The sequence below is a fragment of the Citrus clementina genome, unplaced genomic scaffold, assembly GCF_000493195.1.
Source record: "Citrus clementina cultivar Clemenules unplaced genomic scaffold, Citrus_clementina_v1.0 scaffold_2, whole genome shotgun sequence".
Lineage (NCBI taxonomy): Eukaryota > Viridiplantae > Streptophyta > Magnoliopsida > Sapindales > Rutaceae > Citrus > Citrus x clementina.
The window spans coordinates 25,883,200-25,895,082 of NW_006262688.1; the positions used below are offsets into that span (position 1 = coordinate 25,883,200).

Genomic DNA, 11,883 nt, shown 5'->3' on the forward strand with positions numbered 1-11,883 from the left:
ATTATTCGTGGGTCAATTTAGCCCAATGCGGTTCCCATCCTGGCGGTTAGTTGCTGCCAATCAATTTTTAAGAGATGGAAGGAAACGTGTATGAATAGAGTCCAACGTCACTCCGTTTCTCCCAATCTGTAAAGTAATTTGTAAACAAATCTCCTGAAAGCCAAAGGAAGAAAAATGAAAAACTAAGAAACTCAGGAATATCAATGATCATGGACGCTCACAAGACGCAGGAAAGAGTCGGTTCGATTGGAGGCAGGTGCTTCTTTGACTCCAACAACACTACTCGCATTTCATCCCAACGACCAAATCCACTCGCGTCACCTGGTAAGTAAAAGTAATGATGTATTAATATTTACTCAATATTTATTTATATTACGATACAATCAAATAGTTGTCTGAGACTAACCTTGATCAACACGCAATCCGAAAGATAAAACTATCCACACCAGTAGGAGGAATTGAATTTGAACCCCTTCTTCTTGTTCAGAAAACTTATTTCTAAACCTATACATATACAATAATGTATATATTGGAAGCTTAACGTGTCTATGTGTTTTCTTTATTTGTTTTTACAGATGGGAATGGGATGATACCTACACGCTTTCCTGTGAATGATTTGAGAGATGGCATGTACAAGGGGCCTGGTGTGGATGTTGGTCCTGGGAGTGGGCTAGGATTCAAAGGCAGTAGGTTTTGGGATATTGAAAGTGAGGCTGATCCCCAGTATAGAGCTGGTGGTGGGCTTGGGATTGGGAAGAACCAGCCGCCATGGATGATGGGATTAGGCCTGGAAGAGATGGAAGAGAGGCTTTGGTCGAAACAGTGGAAGATGAAGAAGATCGATTGGCAGGCTTGCGCAGGGGTCACGGGTCTGGCTATGCTTAAAAATGGAACCAAGGCTCAGCTGGCTGGTAATGATGGTTCGAGGATACAGAAAGAGACGGCATTCTGCTTACAAAGAAACAAGGACAAGTTTGATAAAATGAGAGCAGCAGAGAAGCAGAAGTTTGATGATGCTGAGACTGTTCTTAATACTTTAGACCAAATTCAGAAGAAGAATTCTTTAGGAACATTGACATTGGAGTCACTTGCAAATGATTTTAGTAACTTAAAGTGTAAGGTTTCCCATAGTTATATGATCTATCACTTGTCCCCTGTTGCTTATTCATTAGCTTTTCCTTTATTTATAAGAACCTTTCAAGGTTGGGATCCTCTTCAAAATCCATCATATCAATTGGAACTGGTATCAATGTGGAGACAAGTGTTGGACAGCGACCACGGTTATGTCTATTATGCTCAGCTGGTTTCGCAGGCCATCTTACCAGCTGTGAGAGCATCTAGCATCAGTAACTGGGATGCTAAAGATCCTGAGCCAATGCTTAAATTTTTGGATTGTTGGAAAATGTTGTTGCCTTATTCACTTCTTAATACCATATTGGATACAATTGTTATGCCGAAAATGTCAGATGTTGTCGACTCGTGGGACCCTCGTAGTGAAACTTATTCAATCCATGATTGGGTGCATCAATGGCTGCCATGGTTGGGACGAAAACAAAAGGGCTTGTTTCGGATGATACTTATAAAGTTGGGTGAGGTGCTTGATGCTTGGCACCCAAGTGATGCATCTGCTTACATTTTGTTGTCACCTTGGAAGAATGTGTTATGGGAACAACTTATGCATCGATACATAGTTCCAAAACTGCAGGTTACTGTACAAGAATTAGAAATAAATCCTGCAAACCAGAAGCTTTATCAGTTCCATTGGGTCATGTCCTGGGCCTCTGCCATTCCAAGTCACCTAATGGTAAATCTAATGTCGGGGTTCTTCTTCACCAAGTGGCTTCAGTTTTTGTATAACTGGTTGAACAAAACGCCAGACTTTGAAGAGATCCGGAAATGGTATAAGGTTTGGAAGGATCTTCTTCCGCAAGAATTAGTAGCAAATGAAAGTATCAGGGCCCAGCTTAGTATCGGCGTTGACATGATCGGCAAAGCTGTTGATGGTGTTAAAATTGACCCGCCTGCTCATTCACTGAACTATAGTCTACCTGGGATGAGGAGCCTGAAGCCCTGGCTGTTTGAGGCTCCACAGACACGGAGAGCACCAGCACAAAATTACCAAGCATTTGAAGCAGGGTTATACCCGTGTTGGTCATGTTACTGAAATTCCTGAGGCATGTTAAAAGTTAGTTGTATCTGTTATTCTTCTGAATTAGAAACTTTAAGTGCTTTTAATAACACAATATAAAGTAAGAATCACACATGTTGTTTTATTGTACCTGAAGTTCCGTCAAAACGAAGTTCCTAGAAACACATGAAGCAAAACTTCCGCATACAACATGTTATGAAAACAAACAAGTAACCAACTCAAGTCAACAACGATTCAACGAAAAAGGAAATGGCCACTGCAAAACACTTGAAGTTTTTTTTTTCATGGCGTACAAGAAGCTTCCAAATGTTTTGAACATTGTCAGTTCAAGCTGGAAGAGTGTTTTGAGTTTCTCGTTAATATGATTAGAAAATTTCTGTACAACAAAGAATCTTGTATTGGAAATGAGTTTGAAGTTGATTCGGGTGTGTTTAGAGCCAACCAAGTATCCGAACAACAGCTTCGGCTGATTACTTGCTAATAATTAATTAATTAATCAAGTATTTGGGTTAGTGAGTGAAAGAGAAAATGAAGTTTGTTTCTGAGGAAAATTATTTTCAGAGAAAAGATCACTTTATTTCTTATTGATTTTTCTTAACCTTTACAACTGAATCAACTCAACTTATATACACGCACAAGATTACAGCTTATGCTAATTACATTCAGTTACACACACATACGAAATGACTGATAACAAGCTTAACCATCTTGTGCTGATCTGGCAACTTACTTAACTAACTCTGATGAGCTGGCATTGCTGAAATACTTGACTGACTGAGACTGAAGCTTCTTCTCCTTCTTACTCCTACTCTCTGTGAGCTCAGCATATTGGACTTCCTTAACAGCCCCCCTCAAACTCAAGGGGCAAGGCTGCACATTGAGTTTTGATCTCAGATAGTTAAAATGAACAAACGAAAGGGGTTTTGTCATGATATCAGCAATCTGTTCTTCACTGGGAATATACTGAATTTTTAACTCCCCTGCAATCACTTTGTTTCTGATGAAGTGTAAGTCAAGCTCGATGTGTTTAGTTCTACAATGGCAAACAGGATTATGAGCTAGCTTAGTGGCACTGGTATTGTCACACTAGACAGTAGGTATCTCTGAGCAACACAAACCAATTTCAGAAAACAAAGATTGTAACCAGCTGATCTCTGCACTAGCTGAAGCTAAGGCCCTGTATTCACTCTCAGCACTAGACCTAGCAATGACTGACTGCTTCTTGGATGACCATGAAATCAAATTATTACCTAAGTAGATGCAATAGGCTCCAACAGATTTTCGATCATCTAAATCACAAGCCCAGTCTGCATCAGTAAATCCAGTAATCTTCATTTCTCCATTTTGAACAAACTTAAGTCCATAATCTTGAGTGGACTTTAAGTATCTAAGCACTCTCTTATAGGCTATAAGATGTTGCATTGTAGAACTTGAAACATACTGACTTAACTTGTTTACAGCAAAGGCAATTTCTGGCCTTGTTAAAACCAAATACTGCATCCCTCCTACAATGCTCCTGTAATGTGTAGCATCAACAATATATTGGCCTAGATATCCTTGAGCTTCCTTTTGTAGCTTAATTCCAGTACTCAAAGGCGTGTCAATCTCTTTACACTCAAGCAATTGAACTTTAGTCAATAGATCTCTTATGTATTTCCTTTGAGACAAATAAATGCAATATGCACCATATATGACTTCTATGCCCAGAAAATAAAAGAGAGTACCCAAATCCTTTAGTGCAAAAATTGCATTAAATTTGGCAATGAAAGAGTCTAGTTCTGCACTATCTGGCCTTGTGATTAAGATGTCATCAACATAAATTAGTACCAATATCATATATGAGCTGGTTTTCTTGATAAACAGAGAAGTGTCAGCTCTTGAGTTTTCAAAGTCCCACTGTAACAAACAACCTCTTAACTTTTCATACCAAGCTCGTGGAGCTTACTTGAGCCCATATAGTGACTTATGGAGTTTACACACAAAGTTTAGTTTTTGACTGTCAACAAATCCTACTGGCTGATCCATAAAGACTTCTTCTGTAAACTCCCCATTGAGAAATGCATTATTAACATCTACCTGCCTGATTTACCATTGATTCATGACAGCCAAACTAATCACTACTCTAACAGTAGCTGATTTTACCACTGGACTGAAAGTTTCAAAGTAATTTACCGCTGCAATTTGTTGAAAACCCTTAGCAACTAATCTGGCCTTGTACTTGGCCAGACTTCCATCTGAGTTATGCTTAACTTGATATACCTGTTGTGCAAATTTTAATGTACTCGCAAGCGCACGAATCTATTGTAGTATAAACTAATGGTGACGAGTGTCGATCCCACGAGGAGGTGGATTTTAATTATATATAGAATAAATTTTGTAAATGGGTGATTGGATTTGTGGTGGAAATGGTTTGGAATATGCTAAAACTTAAATTTAAATGGCGAGAATAAATTCTAAAATTGGTATTGAAATGGCGAGAATAAATTGAAGAGAATTATATTGAAATGACGTACTTGGGTATCTGGATCCGTATCAACATGCATCATGGGCTAAATAATCTGTATTAATGCCAATTAAATCATAAGGGGGGAATCCACACCTCATGAACCACGCTCTAATCAATATGGTGCTAAGGGCTTATCGTGCCAAATAATAATAACCGTGTACTAGAGGACCGGTGAAACCAAGGCGGTACTAGACAAGATTAGTATTATTTGTCGACGAGAAGTCAAAACATCCACAAAAACTAGAGGGGAAGAGAAAATAAATTTACCAAATAAAGCCCATGACACATGTTGAGACTTCACCTTCAACCCAAGCTTAAAAGAAAATTAGCCACTCATAATTGAATTAGGGGCAAAATGGAAATTTATTAAAATACGTAGAAAATACAAGATGGAGAGGGAATTACAGAAAATGGATCCCAAAAATGGATTCAGAGATATCAAATTAGGGGGGAGAGGCCCTCTTTTTATAGATACATGGAGTAAATCATGGCCATCGGATTAAAAACAGTTTGGACGCTCAGGATTGCGCCACGTCATCAGTCAACAGTCCATGGTTTGACCACGCGGATGAACAGTAACACGGTTTGACCCGACTTTGAACAGTAACGCGGTTTGACCCGGATGAACAGTAACCCGGTTTGACCCGGATGAACAGTAACCCGGTTTGGTTGAAAATAATCCTGTGTGATGCATGCACCGTATGCGAGATTTTTCGTCCACTGATATGCTGCCACGTCACCATCAACAGTATATAAGAATTTTAGTCCAACAGGATCGTGACACCTCATCAGTCAATGCCACGTCATCGGTCCGTCTATGTGAACAGTGTCGTGAACAGTAACGTATACAGTACCGTACATGTGAACAGTGCCATTTTTCCTTTTATGCTCCTCCTAAGGTTTTCGACCGTCCTGAGTTCAAAAGTGATGTCCGTTTTGCCATCTGATTTCTTGTTTATTGTGAAATGACTATGATGCCCCTAAAATACATAAAATACTTAATTAAAATAAAACACATGTAATTAAATCACAAGAAGGTTAAATACATAAAAGTAAGGGTTGTTAGTAAGACTTGAAATGTAAAATGATGGTTTTCTCCTTTATAAATATGCATTTTCTAACACTCAACACACCCCCCAACCAGCTTATTGCTAGTCCCTAGCAAATGAAGGGAAAATAAAATTCAAATTCAAAATGATTTTTTTTTAATTTAGAAACACTCGTGTTTATTCAATGAGATTAATGATAGCAATCAAATAAAAGTATAAGCATTATCTCCAGTCTAAAGTAACATCACACCCACATCAACCATCCACATGAATCAGCCCAGTAGACTTTGTTATAGCTACTTTCAAGAATGATATGTCAAACCCCAAAATCTCACTGGAAGTAGTGACACTCTCACAAAGAAATTAAACCCAATAAAAATAGTTACTCCAATGAATGATAATTGAGAGAAAATAATGAAGAAGTGATATCACATGCTCTCACCAAGATGAAATAAATATGCCCTCAGCTTAAAAATAATACGATCTCAAGTCAAATAAAAACTGTTAGTCAACCCAATTTATTTATTTATTTTTTTTATATGCACCACTACATCTTTTTAGCCCATATAACTAGCTTCTACTTCAAACTATAGTTCCCTAAAATCATGAAGGACTTTTTTTAGGATGTAACGTAGGCTAGGGACATGGTTAACAAAGAAAGGAAATAAGGAAAACAAAGTGTATGTTTGAGAAAAATGCAGAGAATTTTTTTTTTTTTTTTGAAGTTGCAAGGTGGATTTCACCTATTATTGTTATTTTTATTCTTTTGAAACAACAACTTTTGTTTTGTTGTTTTTTTTTTTTTTACTTTTTGGCATAACTTCACTGGACAAAATAATTATTTACATTTTCTCAAACATAAATAGGTGATGGAACTTATAAGGCATCGGGTAATACTCCAAATCAGAGTGGGTCAAGATGATAAGTTGACAAAGAAAATATATATATTTTTTTTAAAGGCTCAAAAGGGTTAACTATGGATATTTAATATAAGGGATAGCTAGAAAGGCTCAAACGGATCAAAGATGGCCTTTCCATTGTCTTTAAGGGCTCTAAATAACCTTTCATATCTACTAGTTAGATGAGCCTCCAAATGTAGCAACACACTTTTTTTTTTTTTATTAAGGGTTAACTCAAAAGAAATCTAGAGATCGTGTATACAATAATAAACTGTTAAGCTGTATAAAGAATGGGCAAAAGGGTTACTCTCCAAGAAAAATGATAGGCTCAAAAACTCACTTGGTACTTATTATGACATGTTCATTCCTTCAAGCAACTCATATATGTCTCCGACATCAACATGTAGAGTAGCAAACATAATGTAACATCACTTAAGACCAAAGATAATACAAATACTAAAATTTAAATTAATCATGTCACCCAATGTTAAAACAAATCACACAAATTTTATTTTTTTAAACAACATTCTACCCCCCAACCTATTCTAAACATGAAAGGAAAATATGCATGCAGAAATGTGAAAATGATGCAAAAAAAAAACTAATTAGAAAAAGTACACTTAAAATGATAGAAAAAGAAAATAGTTTTTTTTTTACTAAGAAGATGCGTTTCTAGAGGCACTACACTCCATATTCAGCCATCTTCGACTCAAAAGTTGGAAAATATATATTCATAGAGGAGAAATTAATAAGAAGAAAAATAAACATCAAAACTTAATAAAGAAAAAGAAAATGTCTAAAATTTGTTTTTTGAATTTTTTTTCAAACGATGAAGATGCATTTCTAGAGTAATTACACTCCATATTCAGCCATCTTCAACACAAAAAGTTAGCAACAGTTAGTTTCTACAACAAAAAATCAGTAAAAACCTAACCAAGATTTCACAATTGTCGACTATTCCCTCCTCCCAACCAGAACGAAACATTGTCCTCAATGTTTGAAAGGAAAGAAGTAGAGTTTAGAAGACATCACCTGGGTGGTGCAACACAGAAGAAAATATTTACAGGCAGAGAGTTAAATCTAATGTGTACTTCTTACTACTGCTATTGTTACCATCATTATTTGGACGTTCCAACACAAAGGTCCAAGGGTCTGGCTCCTGTCTATAAGCTTGTAACAGATCAAGTAGCTCATTAGCAGTGTGAGCACAAATAAAGAGTTTTTTTCACATTAGCGGGAATGAAATAGTTTTTTATTGCATGGTTAAGAAATGCGATAAAGCCATCATAAAAGTTATTGACATTTAACAAACCGATGAGTTTTTGGTGGATGTGCAGATGGGCCCAAGATGCTAGCGTGATAAGTGCCTCTAGTGTTGCAAGATCTCCTGGAAGGAAAATAAAAGCATCAGCATGATTAAGCATTGCAGTTATTCTTTCTTGCATACCTGAGACGACTAACTCTTCTCCAGTTGATGAGTCAGACAAACTGCCCAATGGTTTTAGGACTCTTGGGATGATACCTAACACTTGACTTCCTCTGATAAAAGCTGCTTCTGAGACCATTTTTGATAACCCTCGGTTACCTCCTCCATACACCAAGTGTAATTTTCTCGCTGCTATGCTTCGATCAAGATTTATGGCTGCCTCAACGAACTCTTTATGTTTTCCATATGTAAATCCAGAAAGCACACAAATGTTCTTGAATTGTCTATTGGGAGTAGCTGCCATTGTGATACTTCACAAAAATAATTTGTGAGTGCTTGACAAAGAAAATCACATTTAAGAGTCTTGGTGATAGTGGGTCATAGTTGTGTATGAGGTCACATGTCCATGTCAAATAACGCGTAAAGCACGTGGCTCGCGAGTCAAAAAGGAAACAGTAGAAAAGGAAAAGCAAACAGTAATAAGGAAAAAGCAAACAGTAATAAAATTATTAAAGACAATAATGCAAACAATAAGACAATAGTGAAATAAAATAACAATAAAGTAAAAGGATATTTACAGGTAGTTGCGACTGTGGCTCACATCTTCCTCTAGTTTTACGTCCAAAAATGGCTTGAACGCCCTCTATGGGTCGAGGATAGGCTTCCTATCCAGTTTTCTTATAAACTGGCAAACAGGGTCGTTTATAGTCAGATTCCCGAGACTATATCGTGCATGCTCTTTCTGGAATAATGGCCATAACTGGAGAATCGCTCCTTGCACATATCCACTGGGATGCGTTTCAAGAGACAAAAGGATATCATCCAATGACTCCTTATTCAAGCCATCCCTAATGAATTGAATCTTATCTTCCCTGTTATCAGACATCATGCCTAAAGAACATGGGTTTTTATTGCAACTCATTCTGGCACACTTATGACAAGCAACAGAAATTCTTCGAGCTCGTCGTTTTCTTGCATAATTTCCTTTACCACAACCAGGCATGTATGCAATAAATTTTGGAGGTAACTCACCTGCCGATCGTACTTTAGCCTCGATTAACCAACGGATGTCAGCAGGTATGTTATTCCTCATGAATAATCGCATGCGTTCGGACCGAGCTTTATAGATCGTAAGGAGGGCATTCTGAGGAAGTGAAGGGAATCGCTTGTGAAGTTTCGCTAGAATCTCGTTTCTGTCCATACCTTCGCCTCAGAATATCAGTTATTATGGGAAACTGAAGTAACCGACTTGATTGTCACGGAGTACCGTTATCCGCCACTTCACCGGGGTAACAAACTAAAGCACACAAACAGAAAAACAAATTAAAACACACAAAGAAAATTAAAATCGTCCTCTTATTGAATTTACCTCAAGCTCCAACTGGATGTCATAAACACTTCTCTCAATGTCTCTGAGTTGGCTTTCTAAACCCTCAACATAGGCTACTAACTTTGGTGGTTGTAGAGCCCAAATGCGATGTGTTTTACAAAATTGAATCTGCCTTTTGAGATGAGTTTTGACACGTTGAAGTGGTTTAAGAATGTTCAGGAGGAACGGTCTAAGTATGAGACTCATGATTAACAATGATAAGAGAAAACTTAATAGTTAAATAAACACACTTATGCAAAAAAAAATAATTTCAATTAGCAGAAGAATAATATAAAGAGAAAAAAAAATCAAATCAACAAAAGAAAAGAAAAAAAAATCAATTCAAATCTGGTGGGTCACTCAAATTTATTTCGGTGTCTTCTCCATGTGGTTGGTACTCTAGATATGGCTTTAATCTTTGACCATTAACTTTAAACATGACATCGTTCTTTGGGTCCTTAATTTCAATTGCCCTATGTGGAAAAACAGTATGAACAATAAATGGGCCAGACCAACGAGAGCATAACTTACCTGGGAATAGGTGCAAGCGAGAATTGAATAAAAGCACTTTCTGACCTGGAGTGAACGATTTTCTCATAATTTGCTTATCATGGAAGACTTTCATTAGTTGCTGGTAAATCTTGGCATTTTCGTATGCATCATTGCGAATTTCTTCAAGTTCTGCTAGCTGTAGTCTTCTTTCTGAGCTGGCTTGCTGCATGTCAAAATTGAATTTCTTGATGGCCCAATATGCACGATGCTCGAGTTCCACAAGTAGGTGGCAAGCTTTTCCATACACTAGCCTGTAGGGTGACATCCCAATCGGGGTCTTGAAAGCCGTTCTATATGCCCATAAGGCATCATCAAGTCTTAATGACCAATCTTTTCTGTCTGGCCTCACCGTCTTTTCTAATATGTGCTTTATTTCTCGATTGGATATCTCAACTTGGCCATTGGTTTGCGGATGATACGGAGTCGCCACTTTGTGTGTGATTGAATACTTTGTCAAAAGAGCTTTGAATGCTTTGTTACAAAAGTGGGCACCACCATCACTGATTATTGCTCGAGGGAATCCAAAGCGCGAGACAATGTTGCTTTTCAAAAATCCTATCACCACCTTGTGATCATTAGTTCTGCATGGAATTGCTTCTACCCATTTGGATACGTAGTCAACAGCAACCAATATGTATTGATGGCCAAAAGAAGGGGAAAATGGTCCCATGAAGTCGATACCCCATACGTCAAAAATCTCAACCACTAAAATTGGATTTAGTGGCATCATATTCCTTCGCGTAATGCTCCCCATTCGTTGACACCTATCACATGAAGAACAGAAAGTGTAAGCGTCTCGAAATATAGTTGGCCAATAGAAACCACATTGTAAAACTTTAGTCGTTGTTTTCTTAGCACTGAAATGGCCTCCACAAGCTTGTTCATGGCAGAATGAAATGCTATTTTGAATTTCACTTTCTGGGACACATTGTCTAACAATTTGGTCTGCACAATACTTGAACAAATACGGGTCATCCCAAAAGAAATTCTTTATTTCTGCAAAGAATTTAGCCTTGTCTTGCTTGGTCCAATGCTCTGGAAGTTTACCTGTAACAAGATAATTAACTATATCAGCATACCAAGGTAATACTTCTACATTCATTAATTGTTCATTTGGAAATGACTCATTCAATGGTAATGATTCTGTAATTGTGTCAAAATGGAGACGAGACAAGTGGTCCGCCACAAATTCTCAGTGCCTTTCTTATCTTTGAATTCCAAGTCAAACTCCTGCAAAAGCAACACCCAACGAATTAGTCTGGCTTTTGCATCTTTCTTTGTGAGAAGATATTTAAGAGCAGCATGATCCCTGAATATAATTATTTTACAACCAATGAGATATGATCGAAATTTTTCTAATGCAAACACTACTGCTAGCATTTCTTTTTCAGTAGTTGAATAGTTCAACTGTGCATCATTCAATGTCATACTAGCATAGTAAATAACGTGGGGAATTCGATCAACTCTTTGTCCTAATACTGCTCCTACTGCATAATCAGATGCATCACACATGAGTTCAAATAGTAAGTTCCAATTCGGGGGCTGAATGATGGGTGATGATGTCAACAAATGCTTTAATTTTTCAAACGCAACAAGACATGAATCATCAAAGACAAAAGGTACATCCTTAGCAAGTAGATTGCATAAGAGTCTAGAAACTTTGCTAAAATCTTTAATGAAACGTCTATAAAAACCAGCATGCCCAAGGAAAGATCTTACTTCTCTGACTGTTTTGGGTGAAGGAAGATTAGAAATGAGATCCACCTTGGCTTTGTCAACCTCAATACCTTTGCTCGAAATGATGTGATCGAGAACAATACCTTGTTTTACCATAAAATGACATTTCTCCCAATTTAAGACCAAATTCTTCTCGATACATCTCTGCAGAACTAGTGTTAGATGATGTAAACATTGATCAAATGAGTCACCAAAG

The 11,883-nt window shown here is 37.4% G+C and overlaps 1 protein-coding gene across 1 annotated transcript; it reads left to right on the forward strand.

Annotated features, from left to right (window-relative positions):
* Positions 1–209: 209 nt before the first annotated feature.
* On the forward strand, positions 210–2,164 carry LOC18052571 (septin and tuftelin-interacting protein 1 homolog 1). The gene is made up of 2 exons (XM_006447929.1): positions 210–324; positions 576–2,164. Exons 1-2 carry the CDS (start codon positions 210–212, stop codon positions 2,162–2,164), a joined length of 1,704 nt encoding a protein of 567 aa, XP_006447992.1.
* Positions 2,165–11,883: the final 9,719 nt, after the last annotated feature.